At 37.5% G+C, this 27034-nt stretch overlaps 1 protein-coding gene across 8 annotated transcripts in view; it reads left to right on the top strand.

The window, feature by feature from the left end:
- The window catches only part of LOC130577098 (dystonin-like), a 292211-nt gene that overhangs the window by 259989 nt on the left and 5188 nt on the right, over positions 1-27034 (top strand). For 3 of the 8 annotated variants that reach the window (XM_057372215.1, XM_057372214.1, XM_057372217.1), the window contains 19 exons: positions 219-374; positions 600-806; positions 2486-2605; positions 6041-6210; positions 7571-7730; positions 8934-9128; positions 10306-10434; positions 13901-14044; positions 14810-14998; positions 15586-15715; positions 16519-16679; positions 17004-17166; positions 18641-18795; positions 18957-19031; positions 19876-19893; positions 22859-22976; positions 25308-25376; positions 26127-26326; positions 26786-26896. In XM_057372215.1, coding sequence (XP_057228198.1) covers positions 219-374; positions 600-806; positions 2486-2605; positions 6041-6210; positions 7571-7730; positions 8934-9128; positions 10306-10434; positions 13901-14044; positions 14810-14998; positions 15586-15715; positions 16519-16679; positions 17004-17166; positions 18641-18795; positions 18957-19031; positions 19876-19893; positions 22859-22976; positions 25308-25376; positions 26127-26326; positions 26786-26896 — 2670 coding nt within the window. The remainder of the gene's footprint in view (positions 1-218; positions 375-599; positions 807-2485; positions 2606-6040; positions 6211-7570; positions 7731-8933; positions 9129-10305; positions 10435-13900; positions 14045-14809; positions 14999-15585; positions 15716-16518; positions 16680-17003; positions 17167-18640; positions 18796-18956; positions 19032-19875; positions 19894-22858; positions 22977-25307; positions 25377-26126; positions 26327-26785; positions 26897-27034) is intronic. The other 5 variants (XM_057372216.1, XM_057372218.1, XM_057372220.1 and 2 more) reach the window with 3 other exon arrangements.

The following is a 27034-nucleotide window of genomic DNA, read 5'->3' as shown; positions in this document are numbered from 1 at the left end:
ATCTGTCATACATAATTTTACTGTAACTCCTGTATCCATCTCCTTSAATATGCTCAAATATAGGCTGTTATTTTAAAACTCAGACGCTTTGAGTTGGAAAACTGTTCTAAAATGCTAAACTAAAATGGTTCACTCCGAAGTGCTGAACTAAAATGGTTTCCTTGGCTGAATCCCCTGCACAATATCAACTGCTAATAAAGTATGACCTGTCTTTACAGACCAAACTGGAAGAAGCCCTCAATTTAGCAATGGAGTTCCACAACTCACTTCAAGATTTCATCAATTGGCTTACTCAGGCTGAACAAACTCTAACTGCAGCTTCTCGGCCAAGTCTTATCTTGGACACTGTCTTATTTCAAATTGATGAACACAAGGTATGTRAAGGAACAGATGTGTAATGTTTTTCTCCCACTCTGTAGAGATACTGTAACAATGTCCAAATGAACCCTATAATGTTGGAACTCAGAGAAACATTTMATTTGTTTTAGAATTGTATTTTATAGTGTTTCTTGCTACATCATTCTGTATCAGACTGGGGTTTTTTTTCAGTGTTTACCCGGCAACACAGTATTCAGTAACTTTTACCCTTTTTTCCCAAGGTTTTTGCCACAGAAGTGAACTCTCATCGAGATCAGATCATAGAGCTGGACAAAACTGGAACCCATTTGAAATATTTCAGCCAGAAACAGGACGTTGTCCTTATTAAGAATCTACTGATTAGTGTACAGAGCCGATGGGAAAAAGTAGTTCAACGCTTAGTTGAAAGGGGAAGAGCTTTGGATGATGCRAGGAAAAGAGCCAAACAGGTAATGGGACAACAGCTGTTATGCAGCTCTTTGAACTTAGTTATAAGTGCATCCAGATTCTTGAAAATATGGTACTTTAAAGCAAAGCAAGCCTGCGTTTAGTGTAACAGACAGTGTTGARTTAGTGGAGTGATTTCTGTGATTCAGTCTCAGAGCACTTCATTTGGGAGGTGAAAGCATCATTTTCAACCCAAGCARTGACTTCTGTCTGCAGCACAGGATAGTCTGAAAAAAGGAAGTTACAGTATGGATTCCAAATGTATATTAGTGCCATCTGTCCTCAGAAAGAAGTTTCACAATCAACCCACATTTTAAAGAATGTGATGAACCCTTTTCACTGATCGRTGGGAGTATTCCTTAGCATTTTTTTCTTGGGTTTATGTTGTGTCCTTACTATACTCATCACTTATCAGTCAATCTCTGATGTTAGTTACTARACCAATATCTTCTGTGTGGCAAGATATCTCCATTTGTTTCCCTACAAACCTGGAGAGGTTGGTTGGTTGGTTTGTTTGTTTGAGGGGGGGTGGTTTTGCAGTTTTCTTTACTCAGGAGGACTCATGTTTCTTTCCTTCATATGTGTTTCTCTCACTGAGAAACACAAGTAATGAGATGCAAAATGTGTGAGAGGAATATAGTCTGCTGAAATGTCAATAGGAAGTTGTAGCTTCTTTCCATTCAAGGGAACATGATCATTCAGGATTTGGTGATGTTCATGACTAAGCCATGTTCCCATGTTCACTGCTACCACCACTCAGTTCATAGAGCAAGAAGTTCTCTGGGCAATGAAATAGCTCATAAGCCAATCACATGTTTCTGATTTTCCAGCAGTTTCTCTTGTGCATTCACACACACAGCAGCTCTGCGATGAGATGGGTTTCATCTCAATATGCATTTACAAAGCTGAATACAGTGTTGTTAAGATGACAACTGTGTGTGTGGAGTGTGGAAGGAGTAAAGGCTAGTGGTGTCAAGGCCTAATCAACAGCCCTGAACAACAGGGGTCTAAGATGCCTTGAAAGGTTTCTGAACTAGTTTCTTGTGCTTTCATGTGTAAAAAGCCCAGGCAAGAATTTTCAAGAGAGAGAGAAACGACCACATTAGAAAAATCAAAACCCAAAGGGATGACTCTTTGTGAAAGCTGGTTGATTCTTTAGTTTTTCCCTGCTTCCTTCCCTGAAATGGTCTTTTTTTTAAACAGGAAGGAAGATCAGAAATCTGTTCCTTGCTCGTCAAGATAGCATTTGAAATAATGAGAGCTTTTATGAGTGTTACAGGGACAATCTTGGGCAGTCGTCCAGACGGAAGTTTTCCCCAGTGATTTACTGCTGTGGTCCCGTATGGGCAATAGCTAAGCCTGTTCTCTGTRTTTACTCTCCATTACTAAACCTGTAGGAATCTAAATAACCAGCACATCAACAGATGTTACCAATATGTGTCTGACAGATACATATGATGTGTGCACATCACTTACATTAAAAGTTGCTAATTCACTTGGGGAAGGGAGGCTAAATGTAATGGGATCATGGTTGGACCAGTTCTGTATAAAAGACTAGGGAGAAAAAACTTATCAAATTCTTTTTGCCAAAGTTTGTCAATCTTGGTTGGGGTTTAATGCTTTAGGACTGTTTCATGAATCAGTGAATTTTAAAGTCCATGCAAATCTGACTTTCCTTTAGTTCCATGAAGCCTGGCAGAAACTTATGGAATGGCTGGAAGAGTCAGAGAAATCTCTGGACTCAGATCTTGAAATTGCAAATGACCCTGACAAGATAAAGATGCAGCTCGCACAGCATAAGGTGAGTCATGACATGGAGAATGCCCAATTGAATGTAGGCAAGTTGTTCAGCCTTGTACTGTTAAATCAGCAAAGAACGTAGATTTGTGGTCTTAGTGCAGCGGGTTGTTTATTCACATCAAATTAAATGATGATGTTTTAACAGGGTGTGAGCGAAAGGAACTTTTCAYAGTACCTGATATGTAGGGGAATGGTTAATAATGAGGAGGAAAGAATAATATAGCGCCATGACAACTTTAAAAAGCAAATTAATACAATTTCAAAATAGGGATCTCTGAAGAGTCTTTCTTTAACCAAAAATTTATTGTCCACTTATTTGGGTTGAGGTTTCCCTTCTAATACTGCAGGACAACTTCAAAAGTGAAAAATAATCTTGTATTACGATTGGCAGTTCCTTTTTCTGTCAAGGCAATATTAATGAATTCCCCTAGAGAACACTGTGCATCAGTAGAGCAAAGATTGTTTATGGGATTCAAAATTTCTGAAACCAGCTTTTCAGAAGTCCAGCTGTGAATATGTAAAAATCTCATTCATTTGACTTTTCAAACTTGCAGTGATAATGTAAAAGCTCTGTAATTCCATCAGACACAGAGCTAAAGCAAAGACAGTAGTCTTTAATTCATTTTTACTTCTGTAAAATACCTAGAATAATATATTAGCGAGGATCAAGTGGATGAGTGGTAGACTCTTCAGAGATATTATTGTATCTTAAGATTTCTCTTGGGGTACTTTCATCAAACACAAAATATTGAAAGATCATTCATTTTTCTACATTTTGGCATATATTTACTTTTAATGTCAGTTTTGTTATTCTCCATTTAATCCCATTTTTTCATATTTCACAATATCCTCAGGGGTTTGCATATCTAATTTTTTCCTTTCACTGTAGCTTCTGGTGATTGTTTTTACCTCTAAGAAATTTTGTCATGTATATTAATGACTTTATGAGTCTGCTTTATTTTTTTATCATTTTTCAGATTGCATGACATGTTGCTTATCAGCCAGGAAAATATTCTCCTTTAATACAGTGAGAGCTGGCAGTTGTTCACTTTGCTCAGTTTGTTTTGGGATTGCTGCTGAATTTGCCAGAATTTGAAGTCAGTGACCTGAGCTGTCAGGGGAGAACTTGCTATTAGGATGGTCTGACTCCTACTATCTTCTAATACTTTCACTTCTCTCTTTTCTTTATATATTCAAATTCCTCAGGAGTATGGTCAACACTGTGACTTWGTTGTGAGGTTTTCAGGACTCTCTCCCTGTATTCTCTTCCCATCTTCACAAATGTTAAACCTCATAAACTTGATATGTACTTTATACCTACAGCAGTACATTTTATGAGACTAAGCTTCTTCAAATGGGTTGGCAAACTCATCACTTTTGTCACTGATATCTTTGCTTCAGCTTCTTTCATGTAAATATCCTGTAGAACATTACTGCTTTAGTTGTTYTAATCTCATTACGAATGGGATGAAATTGGTGTAGGGACATCAGGACTGAAACGGTGGTCTGGAGGAAAAAGATGAATGTGTGTGAGAGGGGGAGTTCTATGAACTTTGTGACTTTAAACTTCAAACACTGCCCTCTCTAGAAATCAACTCAATTGTTTTTTRATGAGTTGTCAAACCTCCCAACACTGCAATGTCCTTCCTTGTATTTTGAGTCTTTTCCTTCCACCCCCACATATACCCTGTGTCTGTCTTTGTCTTTTTTTGTCCAGCCTTGAAGATTTCCTTGCTCCTTTAGTTAAGGATTTTGCTGTCCCAACTGAATGTGTGCTGTAAGCAATAGTTTGGACTCACTCCTCGCCAGTTGTTACTGCCAAAAAAAAAAAGTCCCTGAAAAAGAAAAGCCAAGATAATGTTTTCTCTCTCACTCATATCTAGCATGTTGCCAGGGACTTTTGAGGGTTATTCATGGTCTGTTTATTAGAATTTTTTTCTCATTTTTAGGAGTCAGGAATGGAAAAACCCGCACTAGGTCACTCAGTCCATTCCTGTGCTAATGCCGAGTGTTCTCACAGTACATTTATGTGAACCTGGCTAATTTTATCTGTATGTGCCCATCTTCCTTAGAAGGAAGGGAGCTAGATGAACAAAATCTCAGTAATTAACTTACCTGTCTGTTCCTAGCAGCTTAAACCAAATCTAGTCTCAGTCATACCTGAAATCAAATGAAAGTAGATATGGTGCAGTCTCTTAAAGAAAGAACTGACTGCAACCCTTTGCCACCTTTAAATCTGTTTTTCCCGTATAAACTTTCTCTGGCAGCAATTTGTGTTTCCTTGTGCAAACCTAATAATATTGTGTGTGTAATGTTAAGTAGYTAACAAACCCCATCAAATAAAACAAGCAGAGACTTACTGTTTGTATTGAATGAACTGCTACAGAAACCTGGTTATTTTGAAAATTGTATTTATTTTTCCTGTAATCCTGACTTGATAATTATGTTTTTTTCTTAAAGTTTATTTTCTTGTTTTACATGAGGAAAATAAAAGAACAGTAAGGAAATACTAAATTRCAAAACAAATGTGGATTTTTTTGTAACAAAAAAAAAGAATATTTGTTTCTGTGTATAAGGGTTTTCTAAACCAAACTTGTGATTTATTTTTTTCAACTGATTCCCTGCTAGCAATTCATGAAGGTGTGAAATAAAAGATTTCAAGCATTGCTGTAACGTAAAAGCTGCCATGTTGGGCTGATGTTGTCTTTTGGCAGGGTTCATTTATTTAATTATTTACTCTGTAAGTCAGTTAATTCCTGTGTGATATMAGATGAACTGTGTTTCTTATGCTCTTCTGTGCCTGTGAAAAGCTTCCAGAGRGTCTGTGCACAAGGAACTGTCAGAGCTGGCAGGCAGACTCTGTCACTGTCACTGTCATTRTCCTAAGTCCTGGGGCACAGAAACCTGCTTCTGATTTTGGCTTCTAGCACAAATTGAGTTATTGGGATGTTACCTGGCTGCTCCTTGTGCTTGGAGGTTTCTCAGCTTCCCCGTGTTGAGMTAAACCAAAATAACCTTTGTCACTCCTGGCAACAAGTGGCTTGAAATCTTAGTTTGTGAGAATGTAGTGCAAAGAATGCTCAGTTAATGGTTCCCAAAGTAGCAGTTCTTTCCCCTCCTTCTGACTGTCATGCTGAAATTTAGGAATATTATGGTAGGATGGGAATCATTGCCCTCAATGAAGGAGGGATTTTCCAAAAGTTTTCCAGTAAGCATAGAGCTACATTTCCAGAGAAGGACAAAAGGCAGCAATCTGCTACTGTCAAGCCCTAGGTGCACTGTGGCACTAGCACAGAAATTTTGCAGTAAGTTTAAATTATTCTTGCAGCAGCGTTTGCAATTTATGTTGCTAATAGTGTGTCAAAAACTAGTTAACAAGGACCTGTAAGCAGTTAATGATATATGGCTATTTTCTTTTTCTTTCCCATGTATATAGGAATTCCAGAAATCTCTTGGTGCCAAACATTCTGTGTATGATACCACGAATAGGACTGGACGTTCCCTGAAAGAGAAAACCACCTTGGCTGATGACAATTTGAAACTTGATGATATGCTGAGTGAACTAAGGGATAAGTGGGATACAATTTGTGGAAAGTCAGTGGAAAGGTAAATGAAAACTCAACTAATTACTCATCAAATAAGAAAAAGGCTTCTATTTTTGGATTTTGGTGTGTAAAAGTAGAACCAGGGTRGCTAGCTTATTTGATAATTAGGAATGCCAAAGCAGTAAAATACTGAAAATGCATGCTTTCCTTATGGCATGGAGGAAGAGCAGGGGAGGAGGGAAGAGTGCTTTAAAAAGGGAAACTGATTTGAAGTTCTCTGGAGGTACAGGTCAACAACCAGCTGATCACGAGCCAGGGTGTGCCCAGGTGGCCAAGAAAGCCAGTGGCATCCTGGCCTGGATCAGCAAGTGTGGCCAGCAGGCCCAGAGAAGGGATTGTCACCCTGTGCTTGGGGCTGATGAGGCCACATCTCAAATCCTGTGTCCAGTTCTGGGCCCCTCAGTCCAAGAAAGACATAGAGGTGTCCAGAGACAGGGCAATGCAGCTGGTGAAGGGTTTGGAGCACGGATATGATGAGGARCAGCTGAGGGTGCTGGGATTGTTGAGCCTTGAAAAAAGGAGGCTCAGGGGAGACCTTACTGCTCTCTAGAACTGCCTGAAAGGAGACTTGCCCGGTGAGATTGGTCTCTGACAGACAACAAATGACAGCAGGAGAAGARACTGCCTCAAATTGCACYAAGTGAGGTTTAGGCTGGATTTTAGTGTTGGTATTAATTGATACCAACACTAATTAATTGATTGATATTTCCCATCGGTTTGGGAAAGGTGTGAGCTGTGGGTCAGGTGATCAGGGAAGCAGGCTGTGATTGACAGGGCCCTGCCTCGTGTGTCAGACTGTGATTGGTCARGCAGAGTGGTGGACTCCGCCCAACCAGAGATGTGATTGGATAAGAAGGTTCATGGGCGGTGACCCATGGAGCAAGCAGCCAATGGGTGTTTAGCCCGGGAAAACTGAAGTGTAAGGGAACACAGCTTTTGAAAATAAATGGAAAGGATTTCTTTGAGCCAGGTAATGGGAGTCCGTTCTCTGTTGCCTGTTGTCATGAATGACTGTCACATTGGGACATATCAGGCAGGAAGATAAAAGGACACCCAGCCACATTTTAGGAAAAATTTCTTCACTGAAAGGGGTTGTAAAGCATTGGAACAGACTGCCTGTGGAAGTAGTTGAGTTACTATCCATGGAAGTATTCAAAAGTCATGTGGATGTAGCACTTGGGGACATGATTTAGTGGTGAATGCTGTGTTGCTGGGATAGAAGTTGGACTCAATGACCTTGCCAGTCTTTTCCAACCTTAACACTTCTATGATTCTGTTATTTTATGCTGAAAATGTTGTCGTAAAGTGTATAAATGATTATTTTGTGTGTGTGATTGTTCAAATTTTTTTATCCCTCTCAGACAAAACAAACTGGAGGAAGCCCTGTTGTTTTCGGGACAGTTTACTGATGCTCTGCAAGCTCTCATTGACTGGTTATACAAAATTGAACCTCAACTAGCAGAAGACCAGCCAGTACATGGAGACATCGATTTAGTAATGAACCTCATTGACAATCACAAGGTACTTCCAAAAATGCTGGTTTTTAATTATTGGACTGCTCATAAGTGTAACATTTTAGTACTACCTTTATCTTTGACTATTCTATCCTTTTTAGAAATATGGAGTAGTTTTGTACACATGCTTAACAATAGAAAATGCTGTAAAACATACATGAAAGAGGACAACTCTTAGTGACTCATTGGCATCAGTTARCATTGAGATATTCTGTTTGGTGGTGCTACCTTGGGTATTTATTAATATCATGTCATAAATCACAAATACGCATTTGCAAATATGTGTCTAGGGGCAAGAGATGGCAAAAACTATTTTACTGGAAAACTCTGARGCAGACAGCTCTTTTTCAGTCCGTCTACTAACCAAATGTCCAGTGAACTTGCCATGACTGCAGCAGCCTTTCAGACCTGTGGGGCTGCTGTATATTTTTTGAGAAAAGTAATTACCATGCTAAAGTTATGCACAGATTTCTGCTMGGCTATGGCCCAGGAAGCTTGCATTGGAAACCTGCAGTATTTTGTTACTGAATTGGTTTTGGACATGGGAACAAGTAGGCAATATGAGATTCTGCCTCTGAATCTCAGTTTTGCTGTTCAGTATGTCAGAAAAAAAATGGCTGCTGAAGCTGTTTGTATTGCAAAGGTGACACATAGAGCTCTGGAGATCAGGAGGTGAACGTCCCTCTGTTCATCCACCTGTGACTTTCAGTATCTCCTCTCCATTGTGGAGGAGATTTTGGGCCTCATTAAAAAAAGTGTTTGGAAACAGGGGCTGTCTATAAAAATTAGCCTGCAATATGCTTCAATTGCTTCTGAAATCCCAGTCATAAGTCAGTGGCATGGGGCACTGTTATGATCTAAGAGCTCCCTTAAAGTACCTGGAGCTTGTTCCATCTACTATTGTGAATATACTCCCACATAAGTATATGATTTAGCAACAAGATCCACAGCCTTGCAGTTATACCCCCAGATGAGGATTTYCTTCTGTTTTGATGATTTCAAACCCTCTCCTTGGTTGTTAGCTTTTTATTTGATCTTTTTCTGCTGTAGCAATCTTAGGCATTAATCACTGTATCACATCAATGGCTTTGATAAAGAATGGAAAACCAGGAGTGGTAGGAAGACTAGATTTCCCATGCATTGCACCAAAATGGGTTCTTGGGATCTGCCTGAYGTTTTAAACATTTCAAATATATTTGATGGTGTCTAGGTTTTCCAGAAGGAGCTGGGAAAAAGAACAAGCAGTGTCCAGGCTCTGAAGCGCTCTGCAAGGGAGCTGATAGAAGGCAGYCGTGATGACTCTTCCTGGGTCAAAGTCCAAATGCAGGAGCTAAGCACTCGCTGGGAGACAGTTTGTGCCCTGTCAGTATCCAAGCAAACACGACTGGAACAGGCCCTTCGGCAGGTAGAGGATAATAATGGTGCTATATGTAYTGTATGAGAAGTTGTGAAAATACCTTGTGGTCTAATTGCCAAAAATTTAATTTCGTTTTCCTTTATTGTCATTCATTTTTATTTCATTTGGAAATACTCGTTTACTTGCTCATGCATTGCTTACCTTGTCTATCCCTTTACCACAGCACATAAATAGTGCCTCTTAGCAATTATTATTACTGTTATTATTAGTCTCTACCACAAATGCAAAACAAATGTTTCAAAGACCTTACCATCTAAGGAAATCATTGAAGTTACAGTCAAGCATGTAGGATTATGAAGAACTCACAAGAAGGAGGAGGTTGCAATCATATTTATGCTTTTTGTGCCTTATTAGAAAGAAGTAAATTTGTGTATTGAAAACTTATTTATATTGGCACAATTACAATGCATGGTGAGGTGCTTCAGAAAAAAGATAGTTATGCTGAGTGCAGTCATGACCTAGAACAGTCTATGTATGTCAATATAATCTGACACCAATCCCAAACAAATAGGTCTATCTGTATTGTTTCCAAACCTGAGATAATATGGATGTACAGCTCTCTGAAGATATACTAGCCTGGATTGATGCTAGAGTGGGCCTCCTGCTGTAGCAATGTATCCACTATATATAATATTCCTTCTCTGCTTTGCACAATAGACACAATCCTGAGTTTATCTCAAACACTAATTGKGTCTGAATACAAAACTGTATTCAGYGTACAAAAAAGTGTAYAGTTTCTTGTTTTCTTCAGGCATAAAAGGGTTACTCTCCAACAGGCTGTCAATTCATTTTGCTTAACTGGTGATTTAGGCTGTGCAGAAAATACAGTTCTCATCTCTCCAGCTGGTCYCTGAAAGCACCTCCCGTGTAATTTGTCAGCGTAAAGGCATGACATTCTCAGCGGAGCTGCAAATACACTATAAATCAGCTGGCTAAAAGCATGAACAGGCTTTTAGGCTTTCTATAATTTTTTTGGGAAGCACGAGCTATTTTTACAGTTATGAAAATGTAGTGCTGTGTATCATTGACTTTTTAATGGAAAGATAATGTGCTGGTACTGCTGGATGATTAATGATTCCAAATGTGGGCTCMATCTCCTTTTGTAAGCTGCAGTGTCTCTATCAGGTCACCTCATGAGTGACTGTGGCTTCTTATGTTCTAACAGGCAGAAGAATTCCACTCTGTKGTCCATGTCCTTTTGGAGTGGCTGGCAGAGGCAGAGCAGGCTCTTCGTTTCCACGGTGTCCTTCCAGATGACGAAGAGGCCTTGCGTACACTGATAGARCAGCACAGGGTAAGCAAGAAAAGGAAGAGGATCCCCTTCATTCTAATTGCTCTGATAGACAGTAAAAYTGAGGAAAGGAGGCAGAGTCTGTCCCATATAGTTCTATCCAGCATCCAGTGTTGGGTTTTGCAACTCCTTCTGTACAGAAACTAGAAATTTRATGTAGTTAACATTCTCATGTCTGTACTGGTGTTGGGCTGTTGTTTGAGTCATTTTGGCTTATTAAGCAAATAATGGGCCTTTAGAAAGTTGCTATAAACATATAGAGATGGATGCAAACCCCTCATATGATGCCTGCAATTACAGCACAGACTGCTACAGCAGCAAAAGTATATCTGTCATCTTGGCTCCATTGATCAAAATGGCATATACTTTTCTTTCAAGGTCATTTATAAATGTCAGCAGAATGATGTTATCATCCATGAATCTTTTGTCATGGTGGAACAGCATGGTGTCATAATCCATGTGCATTAGCTACTGAAATATYGCAGTGGCATAGGTACTGCAGGTAGTAGATTATCAGCCATCAAACTARCTTTGCAGTAATGCAACAGAAAAATGGCTAAATAAAGATCATAGGGGTCATATTTTCACTCTCCAAACAGGAGGCTACAAACCTGCACACTAAAACCTACACAAGCTTCTTGTAAGTGCAGKGGTAATATTACCAAAGATGTAGTGCCCACAGTTTTATAGAACAAATGATARCTCCTGGATTTCAGGAGCTCTAAAGAAAGAGCTTTTCATTGCTCTAAAGAAAGCAATAGCAAAATTTGTGAAATGGAGATTGGAAAAGCRTCCTGTTTAAATAGAGTTTGATAATATTATTTTGCAGAGGAGTGTATGCAAGATATGACTATTATGCAGTTCTTAACTAAGGAGTTTTCGAGGTATTTAGAATGCAATGTTTTGAAAAAGTTTTAAGTTTTAATTTAGGGCTCTAGAAACTGGGTTCTAGTCATAAGCTGGCAAATGCATATGTACATCAAATGTGTGTACACATCAGAGTGTGCTGATGCAGCAACTTGACAGTGTATTGTCTAGTGTTGGCAGCAGCAGCCTAATGTCTCTGATGCAATGAAATTTGTCTTTTAGCTGCCTATCCTCCACATATGCTTCATTGGTTCTCTTTTATTTGATTTTTTTAATCTSCTGAATACAGAGAAAACAACTGAGTATAATCTTAGATCCATTGAAATAATTAGAAAATAAAATCTCAAATGTCTTCATCTGCACTGTGGATGAATTAGCAAAAATATATCTGTAGTAAAGTTCAGAATTGTACTGCCAAAGCTGAAGCATAACTTGGAACCTCAAAGCAAAGTTTGTCTCTGAGAAACCCTGTCCAGCTGGGAAGGATGATAGCTAGAAAAAGACAACCAACAGTGGTGTTAGATGTGGTCATACTGTACTTAATTTTTTAATAGGTTTTAGAAGGTGTTTTCCCAACCACATTTTCCTCTTAAAAGGCAAATGATAGAAACAGAAATTGTCAAGCTAAGAAAGATTATGGTACTACRGTTTTACAACTCAATCTTTCTTGAGTAGGTGATCTCTCCTTTTAAGTTTATAACATTAGCTTTCAAGAAAAGAAAAAGAAAATAAGGGAAGATATCAGAAGATATATTACTTTCAAACACAATGTATGCATTATAAGGGTGCATATTAATGTAAAATTGTATGACTGAAATTATTACATAAATATGAACTGTATCTTCATTTTGTCACTGTGATTCTTGTGAAATAGTTTTACTGCATTTTTATTTAACTACATGTAGAAATGTTTCTTCAGGACCATTTTATCCAAATGGTCCATGTTTATGCCTGTTCCTGATTTTTCTCTTCCTGAAAACTGCGCATGATTTAGTGAATTTTACTATCTCAGGGAGATATCTGCCACTTGTGCCCCTCTCTAGGGACTGAGAGCTGTAGGGGGTCAATGCACTGCATTGCTCAATGAGAAACATCCCCTCTCCTCTCTTGTAAATGTRTCTGTATCACTGGTTTGCCACAGAGTTCAATACAATTAGGGAGAGTTAAATACACTCTGAGTAGTTCGTCATACATTAAATTTTTGAAATATTCTAGTACAGCTTGGCAGGGGAAAACAATGAGGCTTTTGCCCATTTTTCTGTGTTATTTTGGTAATCTCTCATTACAATCCAATTCAAGTTTTCCAAGTTGAACTGAAATATTGTAAGGATGCATGTGTTTTTGTGAGTGAATGTTTGCTATTATGATTTGGGTCCTTAACTCTGGCAATAATTTAAGCTTAAATGAAAATCAGTTAGTAACAAATCTCTTTAGATATATAGCCCACATATTCCAGGCTTCTAGAGCAAGGTAGAAGAGGTTATGTCTTTTACACTTTTATTCCATGGTAACTTCATACTTACTTCGTAAAGGCACAGGATAATGTCATTATCCTAAGTTGCTRAAGAGCCYGTTTTTACGATGTTTTGGTGATTTTGAATTGTGTAGAATCTGATTTGACTCGTCTTTAATTTTATCTTCAATCCAAAATAACCCTTCACGGCCAGAGAGAGGAAGAATTAAGCTTTCAGAGACATGGTTCCATTTTGTAGCATAATTAAAGTTCTTAAAGTATAACAGAAATTTCCATTTGGCTGAGAGATATTAGCTGTTCCAGTTAAGGGTGCTCACAGAGACACACAGACTTGCATAATATTTAGGCAGAAAAGAAAAACCATTGTTGTAATGATTAACAAAAAGTAAAAGGGAAAAGAAAGGAAAAAGAAAAAGAAATTCAAGTTATAGAAAGGATAGTAAAAGTCCTCCTTTCAGTTATTTCTTTTGTTATTSTTTCCCTCCCCCCTGCCCCTCCCCAGTTCTGGTCCTGCCACTTTAGGAATACCAGTAACTATGAGCTTGGATGCCTAAAGCTGTAAACATCCTTTTGCTTTTACGAGATTTTTCCCACATGCTGTGTCTCTCCCCTTCAGCTGCTGAGTTGTCACATTTGTGTTAGTTTAGTAKAGCTGCTCCTGAACTCCTCTGTCATCTTGTCTGAGCACGTAATTATAGTTGGATATTTCCAGCCTTTGGTAGGAGCTTGGAAGTTTATTATGAAGAATTACTGTAACTGACAAACCAAGTCATTGAAATGTTGCCAATAGTGATTCTAACCATCATATAGCTGTTTACAGCACTTCTAAATGCTGTGATTTTCCTTTGTTTTTTTTTTTATTAATGGCATGCATCTTTCAAGTATTTAGAATGTGGTGGGCTTTTAAGGAGTGGAAAGCTGGGATAAAGGTTTTCAAGCTTTGTTTAATACTTTATGTGGGAATAGGCTTTTAAAATAGTTTAAGCTTTTCTCATACAAGTGAAACTCGCCTCTTGCAAGTTGAATCTGCTTAAGCAGTCAAGAGGCTCMTGACCCTCCAGATTATGCTCTCAGATTTGTCTTGCAATTTTTGTCAGCATCTAATTAAAATTATTACCTCTGTTTTAGGAATTCATGAAGAAACTGGAAGAGAAAAAGGCAGAACTGAATAAAGCAACAGGTATGGGAGAAGCTATTCTGGCTATCTGCCACCCAGACTCCATCACCACCATTAAGCACTGGATAACAATCATCAGAGCCAGGTTTGAAGAGGTCAGTATATGTTGAACCATCTTCACTGCAGCAGTCCATCTTTGACTGGAACACAGCTGACAACTAACATAGTAGTTACACACTGGGAGGAAATGATCCAGCTGTTGAGAACTAAACATTTAAAATACCCATGGTGATGGATGTGAATACCATGCTTCCCTAGGCTTTATTTCAAAACTTACAGGGCTTTAAGAGCTAAAGCAGATGGTCAAGCTTCTTTGTTTGTATGTATTAAAGGAAATACTGTCTGACACTTCCCAAGTGAGGAAAGCCAATAGTTTTTAGAGAGAAATTGAAAAGTTACAAAGGAAAGAAAATACAAGGCAAATGTGAAAGATTTTCTGATTACATTAGAGAGGATTTCAGGCCAACATGTYCTTAATTTAGAAGATACCTGTATTATTTAAATGGCTACAGGTAGGTCACACCCTCAGCTGTTAAGGTGATATTTTCTGTTTGATACATTGCTTAAAAAAAACCCAAAATACTGGTGTTAGCAAAGTATGGCTTCAAGTGTGCCCAGGAGGAAAACTGATCCCAAATCCTGTGTGATTGAATAACTCATACATGTTGTTAAGATCATAAGTATGTTGCCTCAGTGTTCTGGTTACTGTGTTTAGCAGCACCTCATCCTGAATATGCTTTATATTCGAACATCAGTAGGCCTAAGAAGTAACTCTGGGTTTACAGTTAGCAGAGTAATTTTAAATACGTTGTGAAGAATTTCAGATGTGCATATACTCACATATTGGTTTCTTTGTCAAGGTCTTAGCATGGGCTAAACARCATCAACAGAGACTGGCAGGTGCTCTGGCTGGACTTATTGCTAACCAGGAATTGCTGGAAGCCTTGCTATCCTGGTTACAGTGGGCAGAGACTACACTGACTGAAAAAGATAAAGAGGTTATCCCCCAGGAGATTGAGGAAGTTAAAGCTCTTATAGCCGAACATCAGGTAAGGATAATTAAATGTCATGTGTCACTCACATCTCACCTAGGCTTCGTGATCAAGTRTGAATCTCCTTGGCTATTTTTTCTTAAAATAATTGAGTACAGGTAAGGATAATACTAGGAATGGAAGAAAACCTACATGAAATGTATGATAGTGCTGCCACCTCAGAAACAGTGTTGCAGTGTGGCTTTACTGATTTGATTTCAAAAATAAGTTTATGAAGTGCCAGAGGGAGCTGCAGGCGTGGTGAATGCTTGTAGACTTACCCCAGCTTACACTTCTGTGAACTGCAGTCTGAGAGGCAAAATTCTGTTACATATCCCCTCATCATATACAGTTAATAAAGGAGTTTGACAGATTAGTTTCTCAATTAAGTCTTCTTCTAACAGCTAGGCCACAGTGATCTTAAAAGCTTATTCTGCTGATTTTTCTTATCTACAAAACATTTGTGTCTATTTTGTGAGGCTGGCAGTATTAGTGCAATTCTGTGCCTTTCTTTTTAACTTTGGTGTTTTTCTATTTGTGTGTGTTTTTCATTCCTGTGGTTCTTTTGTGTATTGTTAATTAAGATCACCTCTATCTGATTGCAGACATTCATGGAAGAAATGACCAGAAAACAGCCTGATGTGGATAAAGTTACAAAGACCTATAAAAGGAAAGCAGTTGAACCCACTCCAGTACAATCTCATATTCCTGTCCTTGATAAGGGGAGAGCAGGAAGTAAGTAACGGCATATTTTGGGGTGTGTCACATATACCATTGCTCTATCTATAAAGTTTACAGATTGCTAATAATCTAATAGATTTGATTAGCTTCTMGTGAAACAGGGAAAAATTCTCTAGGCTGACTTTTCTAATTACCTCTCATTTTTTATTCATTGTGAGGAAATTTCTCACAATGGACATGTATTTTTAAATTTTGTCCTAATCCTCATTAATATCTATTTTTAAAGTCTGCAGCCTTTCATGTGCTCTTGAACTTCCAAGAGCAAGTAAATGCAGAGTCTTTGCAAATCTGCCATTATCTGAGAGTACAAACAACTTTGCATAAAGATGTAGAGAGACAGAATGGTGCTCTTACTGTCTATGAAATTATATTAATCCAATTGGAAGTGTATTCARTGAAGTTGAATGGAAAGTGAATCATCAAGTGAGGAAATTGCTTTTTGTATTTTTAGAGATACTTACCCATTGTATTTTATACTTACCCATACATGGAACCTGCTTCTAAAGTGGGGTTGTTTACTTTGCAGCTGAGAAATATACAAAGATTTAGTTTAACTGTGCAGCTTGACTAGTGGAGCCATTACTAGCTTCTTCTGGCTAGATAAAAGAGACTGTAACCACCACTGGGTTGTTTCCCAGCAATGGTTAAAAAATAAGRRRAAAAATCCCATTATAWGGAATCATATTGGTGTATGACCTCCTTATTTGGGACAGGAAGGAATAATTTTAGACCTTTCATGTGAACATTTGTTTTGTTTGAACTGGGTGAGACCTATGCCTTTTATCATGTTTTAACAGGAAAGCGTTCCCCAACACCAGGCATTTATCCGTCAGCCCAGGCACAAATTGAAACCAAGAATCCACGGGTAAACCTCTTAGTCAGCAAATGGCAGCAAGTTTGGCTTCTGGCCTTGGAAAGAAGAAGAAAACTTAACGATGCTTTGGACAGACTTGAAGAGGTCAGAAAAGCACTGTACAGAATATGCATACTTTTTGCATAATTTTCTTTACCCAGGATCAAATTGCCAATACTGTAAACAACTTGCACATTTGTTGTATCATAYTGTATGGCACAGCTGACTGAAAACACTGCGATACATGTGCCTTAATGTGCTTTAAAAGCTGTCACCCTCATTTTAAATGAGGAGAGTTGACATATTTAAAATGCTTGCGTAGGTCCTCAAAGAACCAATTATTCAACAAAACGCAGATGGTATCTATCTCATTGATGTTCTAGATTGATSGATTTCAGCTGAAAAACGTTCTTTCTGTTTTTTATTAAGCTGAGAGAATTTGCCAACTTTGATTTTGATATTTGGAGGAAAAAATACATGCGATGGATGAACCATAAGAAGTCTCGTGTGATGGACTTCTTTAGGAGGATTGATAAAGATCAGGATGGAAAGATTACAAGACAGGAATTTATTGATGGAATTCTTTCTTCAAGTAAGTTTTMAAATTAACATAATGTTGAACTTGGAACAAAGATCTCATGAAGTCTTATTGCCTAAATAGTGTACACTATGCAGCTCATTGTGTTAGGAGTTCACCTTTCCTTTTTGAATTTATTAAGTATTATTAATTTGTAATTATTTTACTAGAAAATATTTCTAGATTCTAGAAACTAGTTATTTTACATTGTGAATAAGATTAAAAATGTCACATATTATTGTCTAATTAGTAGTTTGCTGGTTTACTGAACTCAGATTCTCATTCCTATAGTACACTCTCTCCTTCAACAAGTACTTTTGATTGCTCAAAATAGGAAAAAGTACCTTATGTAACCTATAGATGTTTTTCAAAGTCAGTTCATAGGATCATATGATTTTTATTAAAGAACTTACATGGAATAGTTTCAATTATAGAAGTAAACAGTAATTTTTGAAACCTGTGTTTCCATGAGTCATGACAATATTTGTATACCTATATAGTAAGGCTTAAAATGCCAAGCAGTCCAACTAGGAAAGGACTTCTCCTAGTTTTCTTGATGGATTGGTATTCATTATGGATACACYGGTGGTGGTAATGTAAGTCATCCATATCATGTATATGATCATGTTTCCTTTTAGGAACAGACTTGTAACAGATAAGGGCCCTAATACTTAAAGTAATTCTTTAACTTCAGATCATAGATACTTTTGCTTTGAACAGTAATGATTTGGAATTGGGCTGCTTCTAGCATTTCATTTTAGTGTTGCTTAGTAGGAGAATAYTGTACTGTGTATATTTTCCCCCTGCTTTAGGAAATGCAGTTAAAGATCATGATATGTGGACATTGCTGTTTTGCTTGAATTAATAGAAGTTTGTGAAAAAAAAGCCTAGTACCACCAAGAGGTTAAATAGTTTACCCTTTTAACTCAGTTGGTATCAATTTATTATGACTGCCAAACACTCCTGATATAAACCCGGTTCCTCACCTTTTCTTTGACCATTTWATTGAGAATTTCTGTGTGGGTTAATACCCTGCTGCTGTGAACTTGATGTAAAGAAGAACTTTGTGAAATAYCGTGCATGGATATGCACTGGCAGTCTACATTCCAGATTTAATTAGCAGTGAARTGTTTGCTTGATCTTTCCTCACTATTTATCTTACTAATTTCTGGTATTTTATGCACTTTGAAGGTCAAAATGTTACACACRCACACMCACCCACCCCCAATATCTCACAGTTTAATCTGTGCCCTTGCTTTTGTGTCTGTCTTCAAGCCACACTATGGTACTCATTTTAATCCAATATTTGGGTAACACTGGAGATCCAGGTTGTTTTTTTCTTATTTCAGAAAAATTTGCTKGTTTGAATGTCCTTGTTTTTTTGATATGTACTGTCACCAAATGCCTAATCTCCTTTTAATATTTGTGATAAAGCCTCTCATCGTAATTGATAAGCCAAAAAATTTGTGTTGTTGTCTTTGTCMTTCAGAATTCCCTACAAGCCGACTTGAAATGAGTGCTGTTGCAGACATTTTTGATAGAGATGGTGATGGATATATTGACTATTATGAATTTGTAGCAGCTCTTCATCCAAACAAGGATGCCTACAAGCCTCTCACAGACGCTGACAAAATTGAAGATGAGGTACGTTCTCTGCTTTCTTAGGTYGAATTCAGTTCTCCTGGAGTCACATTCTGTAATAATTCATGTTATTTTTCACTCCTATTGAATTTGAAGTTTATTAGGTACACAAGTCTTTAGAAATGTGATATTTATAGTAATTAAACAGTTGTGGTTTTTTGCAGGTTACGAGGCAGGTAGCAAAATGTAAATGTGCAAAACGGTTTCAAGTGGAACAGATTGGGGATAACAAGTACAGGGTAAGTCTTTTAAGTCTTTCAGCTTTCTWCATATGACATGGTTTACACAAGGAATTAGACTATATGAATTCACAAGAATCTTGTATGACAATTATATATTTTYTTTAAATTTCTCTAATTTTTTTTCTCTTGTTAGAACATATAGACTAAAAATATGGAAAAACGCTGCTTCTTGTATTTATTTTCACTGAAACTACTAAAGCTGTTTTCAGTTATAGGAATTTTTAAGAGCTAACTGTACACATACATACACATACATGTATACATACTMTATCTCCTCAAAAGCTGGTCTTTTTGMCTRGATACCTTAARTGTTTAATCTGTAGCTGATTTTCTRTTAGTTTTATGAAAACAGTGACTGATATTTTCTTGTGGTATTGTGTTGTACTTCAATAATCTTTTACCAARGGGTATTCAATCATTTTTACACTCTTTTGCCATTTTATTGGAACACACATATTTCTGAAATAWAAGCAAAGTGTTAGATATCTCCAGAATTATTTTAGATCACAGAAAAATAAATATCACCGAGTAGAGAAAGATCTGCTGCCCCTGGATTCAATAACCAGAACAATTTCAGGTAAAACATGCAATATTTGGCTAAGAAAGATTAATAAGTACTTGCAGATTATTTTGAAAGACCACAGAAACAGCAATGGGAAAGAAACAAAGGCCTTGAATATTTTCCAATATTCAGTCCCTGGATGGCTAGCTACCTGCTCATCTCTCAAGTAGATACTTTATTTAGAATGTCTAATGTGTTAGTTTGCATGTGTTCTAGAGTCATGTAGAGAATTTCCTGTAAACTAATCGTGTCTTTCTTCCATTTTTCATTTCTTATCAGTTCTTCCTGGGAAATCAGGTATAAACCAGTGGAATGTGTTATGAAGTTTCTTTTTTTTTCTTTTTTCTCCTTTTTTTTTAATTTCTTTTCTAACGCATAGTGTTTTAAGTTTGCAATGGTCAGTCTTCTTGCCATCCTTTCATTTTCAGCTAATTCATTGCTGGTCAGCTGTGGTATTTCTTTAAATGCTATGAAGCATTCCTTGTCTCAGGATCCCTCCTCTACAATCCCTCACCAGCTTTCTTTAGCCATTTTCCTCATTAAGGAGATTACTTTTAAAGGAACCAGATAATGGTCAGCAGCAATTCCCATAACAAAAAACCTTGAGCATTTAAACTGCAATTGCAGAGATCATGGTTATCTAATCAGTTTTCAGTTTTATAGTTGAATCCTTTAAAATTCTGTAATATCTTTWTTAGGCTACTTGATTAAAGGCTAATTATGGTAAACAGATCCCAGTGTTGTATAACTTACTTATTGCAAATTACACAAAAAATACTTTTATCTGTGAAAAAAAATCTCTACACAATCAAGCAGACTAAGAACCTAACTGTTATTATTTCATATACTAACACAGTGAGTCATTAAATACATGTTTTGGAAATAGGCAAAATAAAATTGCTGTTCSCATTTAGACTAAATCCTCTCCCAAAATATTTTCAAGGCRCTATGGCAAGTCTTCAATGTACTGRAGCTGTGTTTAARWRTAYTTTGTGTCAGTTGTGTYGCTGGTGAGTCCTTCCTTAGGAGGAAGCGCTCCCCAGCACTTACTCCTGTGCTGGGCACTGATACACAGCTTCCTGAAGTGCTAAATCATATCTGCCCAGTAAGAATGGAAACACCTTATGCAAAACAGATATCAGATACTGTTATTGTCTTATGCTTTTAAAAAGGCAAAAGTGGATGTAAGACATTCTGGACACACTAGTGTTAACAGCAATAGCAATTTTAAATCTCAGGATCTTGAAAGTGTGGGTGCATTCTTGTACTAGCAGAGCCTGTTGAAGTATAGGAGAAAGCTCAGAGCAGTGGATAATCTTGCCACGTGCCTCAAGCAATATATCTAAGCAATAATTTAAAATATTTTCCACATATAGATCAAGTCACTTTTTGAAAGAACTGTTTGAAATTATGTTAATCCTCTTATCTATCATCTGTACTCTCAGATCTGAGAAACATAGAGCATTTCTTGAGAGCATCTAACTCTTACTGATGCAGAATGGCACCTACAGGCTATTGTCAAGAACAGACCTTTTTGTGGCTTAAACTACAATAATAACAGTTAAATACTGTTTAAAGAGAGTTGGTATCCGGGCTATTTTTGGAAAGGAAATCAACTGAGTTACTATAAGAAGAAATGCCTTGATAGATAGATGCTATTGTATTACTGTGTTTGCARGAGACCCACTTTCTGAATTAACCAYGGCTACATGGGCAGTTTCCAAAGCAYGCTSTATTTGACCCTTGGTATAGTTGCCTGATGGGGTCTAACTGACTAATTAGGCTGGGATGGCAAAAAAAAAAAAAAAAGAAGAAAGATAGTATCTTCAGAATCRCTAGAAAAAATTCTTGKTAGGAACAAGCCAATGAAAATAAACAGCATCAATTTGGATACCATTTCTTAAAAACTTTGATCTACATATATGAAATGATTCTTTGTTTGGCACATATTGAATACATTATTAAAAAGCCCTTACAAATAATGCTCATGTGAATGTTCTTACATATAACAAATAYAAYTTATTAYTGAATTAAGCAGCAAGCTTTGCTTTTGTTTGGTTCCTAAAAGTAATTTTCCTTTAAACTTATTCTCTCTTCTTGGCTTGAGTAATAYRGAACACTACAGTCATTTAACAATTAGGGAGCACGTTTTGGTGTGGTTTGCATTTAGAGCATTTCAGTCCCCTCACTGGAGCAAGTAGGTACAGTTGAATTATGGTCAGCCTTCTCCCAGGGTCAGAGATGTTCCCAAAGAGGTGCATTCAACTCCCACTGGTGTTAGTGAGTGCTCTGCATGTTTGTGTGAGTGCACCACACTTGGCCTGGTGATCTGGTATCCAAATATTTTATTAGCACTGGCTAAATAGTACTGAATTCTTCTGGTTAATTTTCTGGAGATTGTGAGGTCAACATTTCGGTCATGCTTTCTTTGATCTGAATTTGAGTGAAGGTACTGCGCACAGGTTTTGTTACACAGGTTTCAGGAGCAAAATATGCTTTAAGCCAGGCCATCAGCCCGAAGGAAGAATGGAGTTATRCAAGAACTCAATATGGAACAGATTGTTGTGCATCTCTGAATTGTGAAGTATCTTGATGGATGTGTAGACAGAGGAATGAGACACAGTTTATAACACTAGACAATAATTATAGTTATCAATCATTCATTGCYTTTTTAATGTTCACTTCCCCACGTGCACCTTGCTATGGGGAAGCAGTGTCAGCACTGTAGTGCTATACCCAAAGATATTCCCATAGATGAATCAATTGGTAGAATTGTGCACCACTCATGACACATTGAATCTCCAGACCTTACACGGATTGTTTGAAGCAATGCTGCCTTCCTTTCCGCTGACAACATTAAAAATCAAGACTGTTGCAGAAGAGTGTTTGCTTAAGATTTTACCAGTGAAATAATGCAAATAGGTCCTCATTAAYTTGCACAAAAGCAGATTGTAACCAATTAAATAATGTTTTACTAATTTTGCTTCCTTTGTGACCTCAGACATTTGAGAATCAAGCACAAAATTAAATCTGAGTTTCTTTCTTACCATCCTGCCATCTTCTTTWGATTAATGCAGTGCCATCTGATTTGAAATCTTAACAGCTTTAATAATCTGCATAAATAAATTGATTTTTTTTTAGCATTTACTAATAATTAAATACCTAAATAAAATGTTTTAAGTGTCTGATTTTTTAACCTATCMGTGTTGAACTGCATCTGACTGACTGAGAACCTCAGACTGTCATTTGATTTTTATTGCAGTTTGGTGACTCTCAACAACTGCGCCTTGTTCGTATCCTAAGAAGTACGGTCATGGTCCGTGTTGGAGGCGGCTGGATGGCACTTGATGAGTTCTTGGTGAAAAATGATCCTTGCAGGGGTATGTAACAGAACTGTTAAAATGGACTTGCAGCACATTCTTTGGATGCAGTCACCATTCATTGTCTCAAGATGAAAATTGACTCGTATAAAATGCCAGTTGTTGTAAACATCATCTCACTAAATGTCACGTTTTTGTAAACTTGAAATCCCATGGTTGAAATCCTCTTCAGTTGCACCGATGTATGTCTGGAATAACTGTGGTGTCTTCTGCACAGTTCCTTCAGTGTTATAGTGGTGTAAGTAAGAACTGAACTTAGCCCAGATAGAGTTTATGGCATGGAAGCAGCTTGTATGACTTGGCAGAAATAGCACACAGAAATGTCCAATAAAACCTTGTCAGCAAGACAATAAATCAAAATAAGGCAATTGAATTGATGAGTAACACCACCACCACAAAAAAAAAAAACTCTGGCCAGTGACTATTCCCAGTCTTTCAGTCTCTACCTTTGTAACCCTGTCTTTTCCTTGGCATCTTCCCCAGAAGCCCTTTGTAGAGCCCTGAGCCTTATCCAAAGAAAGTGGAAAATGTTCTGGTGCAGAGGACATTGTGCTCCTGGGGAGCAGGGAGTGCTCTATCAGGAGCCTCTCCAGGGTATGGCATCACATGTGTTGTGTTCTCAGTGCACAGCAGTGGAAAGCCCACTTGTGTGGTGGGAAGGTGGGCTCTGGCTGGCACTGTTCTTGGAGAAACAGCTGGAGATAGGAAAGAAGCCATTTGTGAAGGGAGTTAGAGAGACACAAGTAAAACAGTAGCCAGAGTAGTTAAATGACAGAAATGAATGTTCACTATCTTCAGAGCGACCTGATGTTCTGCAGCTAGGTAATACCACCCTATCAACTAGCAGCATTACATTTACTGCATTTTACTTCTTAGGGGTTTTGTAGAATAAAATTATAATAATAACAATAATAATAATAAATAATGATAATAATATTAAAATAGTATGAGAACAGCACGGAGAAGCAAATGAGCCAGTGAAGACAGTGATCTACAGCTGTCCTTTAGACCTGACTCCAGTGCCAGCCTTCTCACACAGCTTCTACTTTGGGACATGTTTCTGATATGGATTCGGACCTTGAGAGGGTGGACAGCTTGTATTTATAGCAGTTATCATGCTAAGTAAAGGATGTTAAATCCAAAAAGAAGCTACCATAAAACTCTATTAAATCCAAAAAGAACAGAGCCCTGTGAGGATTTGCAGTGTGTCACCAAGGCCTACAAACCTTTGTCTACGGACTTAAAAGGTACCCATAAAACTTCTTATCATAATATCATAAAATTGCAATCATAATCTTATGATGACATATGTCACTTTCTTAGCTTTAAGGCTAAAAATACCCTTTTTGCTTACAAGTGTATTGCATATATTGTTTATTAAGTGTAGTATTTATTAAGTGTAGTATTTATTAAGTGTAGTATTTATTAAGTGTAGTATTACAATTATTGGTGTTACCACAGGTCTGCCTGAAATTTAGCACCTGATTTTGCACTATAGAAAAGTAATTTACACCTGCAGAGTCATGCTCCTTTTATTGCTTTCTATTTCTATTCCTCAAAAGTKCAGGGTAGTAAAAAATAAAATATGCCTCAAAAGATCTGGCTTCATTGAAGCATTAACTTGGTTAGTTCTGTTATATCGCAAACATTTTTCTCAGGCCTGTCGAAGGGTAGTTGCAATTCATTCCTGGGTTGACACTGGGAGATACAATACTTAATTACTATCCAATTAATTTATTTTAATTCCTTATTACAGTCTTCAGTATTGGCTATAGTACTTTATCCCTTTTTCTTGGGTATGTGTGAACAGATATCAACACAGTGGGTCTGAAGAACGTCGGTCTCTGTAAAATCAATGTCACTGGATGTTGTGCATTGGTACCTAATCCTTGTCACTTGGTTGAAGTCAGTGATGCAGGTTCAAACTTTTCCTAAACCACTTCACCTAGCAAGTTTACATTTCCACCAAGTGTTTTTTGTGTATTCAGATAAATCACATTGCAAAGAACTGTTGTCATAAACTGCTTTAAAGTATTGCACCTAGTCATGTAAAATCACTTTAGCTTATATTACTTCTTTATGTCAGCAGATAAATACCGTTGTTACACAAGTATATTTGGGACTGTAGCCGAGTCTGTCCAAACACCATTTCCTTTTCACGTAGGAGACCTTTGAGAACTCACCTCAGAGCACTTAGGGACAGCTTTTGCTCAAGTTCTGTCTTTTGGCCTGGTGCTCCAAGTCTCTTGCATATGCAGCTGCTGTACTTGATTTCTTCTCCTGCTAACGATTTTCTTTAATGTGACCCATGTCCTGTGTCATTTTTTCTAGTTCATCATCACGGGAGTAAAATGTTACGTTCGGAATCAAACTCTTCAATTACCACTCAGCCTACTATAGGTTGGCAAACCCCTCTCTTTGTCTCCTTCTCCTCTTCTTCTCTCTCTTCATTTCCTTCCCACTTTTTTAATATATATATACTTTTAACAATATGCTTCACCCATCATATTTAGCTTAACATGTTCCTACATGGGCTGGTGCTTTGCGAGCTAATTTTTTTGACACGCTTGAAGAGTGTTTCAAAAACAATTGTCRTTCACTCTGACACAGTTAAATGCTAACATGTCTTGCATTTATCCATGCAGAACATTCTCTCATATGTGTGTTTGTATGTGTGTGTAAGTGCTTAGCCACCAATTACCTCATCATAGTTTGGGTTTTATGTTCCTCATTGCATGTTGCCAAACTACATAACTTCATAGTTTTGAATAAATATATTTGCTGCTTTCCTGTAATTTGTACTTAGCTATTTCTTCGAGAGCATCCAAGCAAGTATTATTTATTATGAATAGCTGTAGAGTTAGCAAAACTGCCATCAGGTTGTGTCTCTGTATTAATAGTTGATTGATTAACAATGATTTAGCACGTTGAGCATTCCATTATCACGCTGACTTCCTTTGACAGTGGTTCATTCCTGCTGGCATAAAGTATTAGAATAAGCGAGTTCTGCACATAACTCTTCTGTGTCCAAAATAAATGCATTACACAGTAATGCATTTTATTTATTGTTGGAGTTGGCATGGCAAAAATGGCAATAAAYAGCCTTGTGACAACTTTCATATCTGACTAAATGAACACCTTTCTTTGCAGCTAAAGGGAGGACAAATGTGGAGCTGCGTGAAAAATTCATTTTGGCAGATGGTGCCAGTCAGAGCATGGCAGCTTTCCGACCAAGGGGCCGAAGATCACGACCCTCTTCAAGAGCTGCTTCTCCCAACAGATCTACTTCTCTGTCAAGTCAGGCTGGCCAGGCAGCTGCACCACAAGCAGTTGCTACAAGTACACCGAAGGTAAGGGRAAACATACAAAACTGCACTACTTAACAAATGGGGTGTAAATTGAAATTTTGGGTTTTTCCTTGCTCCAGTAATATTGGTTCTTTCTCTAGCTGATGGAGAAAAAGTGTCTCAATTTTATTTCATAGTCTGGGAAGGATCTGAGAAGTCTTTTCAGTGTGTTTGCTCTACTGTTTGTATGCAACAYGGCAGTAGAAGAATTTCTACATTTAAGGTGCCACATGAGCTAACTGGCTATTTGGGATTGCTCTGAAATATCAACAAACCTCTCAATTTCATTTGAAAAATAAACTCTGACATCTCTTCATTTTAGAACATTTGTCATTAACTCTTTCTGCTTRGTTTTTATTTCTACTGAGATTCGATGTCCCTGTGAAAGCCTGGGTATCCTTCTCCATGCCGTTGTTTTCCTCTACTGTCCTTCATGTTTTGATTTACCATTGTTTCATACAGACACCACATCATTTAACACGCAACTATGGTAAACCATGGTTGACAAACAGCAAAACATCAACTCCTTCTAAGCCACCAGAATCCTCAGACTATCAAGGGTCATCTGCAGAGGTACAGTAAGGACAGAAATTCTAGTCTAATGACTTTCTTCACTAAAACTGTCACTTCACTAACAGCCACTAGAGTTTCAGTGCTTCAGAGCTGCATCATCCTGTGCATATTAATGCATTGTCTTCATTTTAGACCTTT

This window comes from Malurus melanocephalus, unplaced genomic scaffold (assembly GCF_030028575.1).
Source record: "Malurus melanocephalus ecotype Western Australia unplaced genomic scaffold, MMel_1.1 scaffold_166, whole genome shotgun sequence".
NCBI lineage: Eukaryota > Metazoa > Chordata > Aves > Passeriformes > Maluridae > Malurus > Malurus melanocephalus.
Note: the sequence above shows the minus strand (reverse complement) of the source record. Positions and strands in the feature narration are given on the sequence as shown.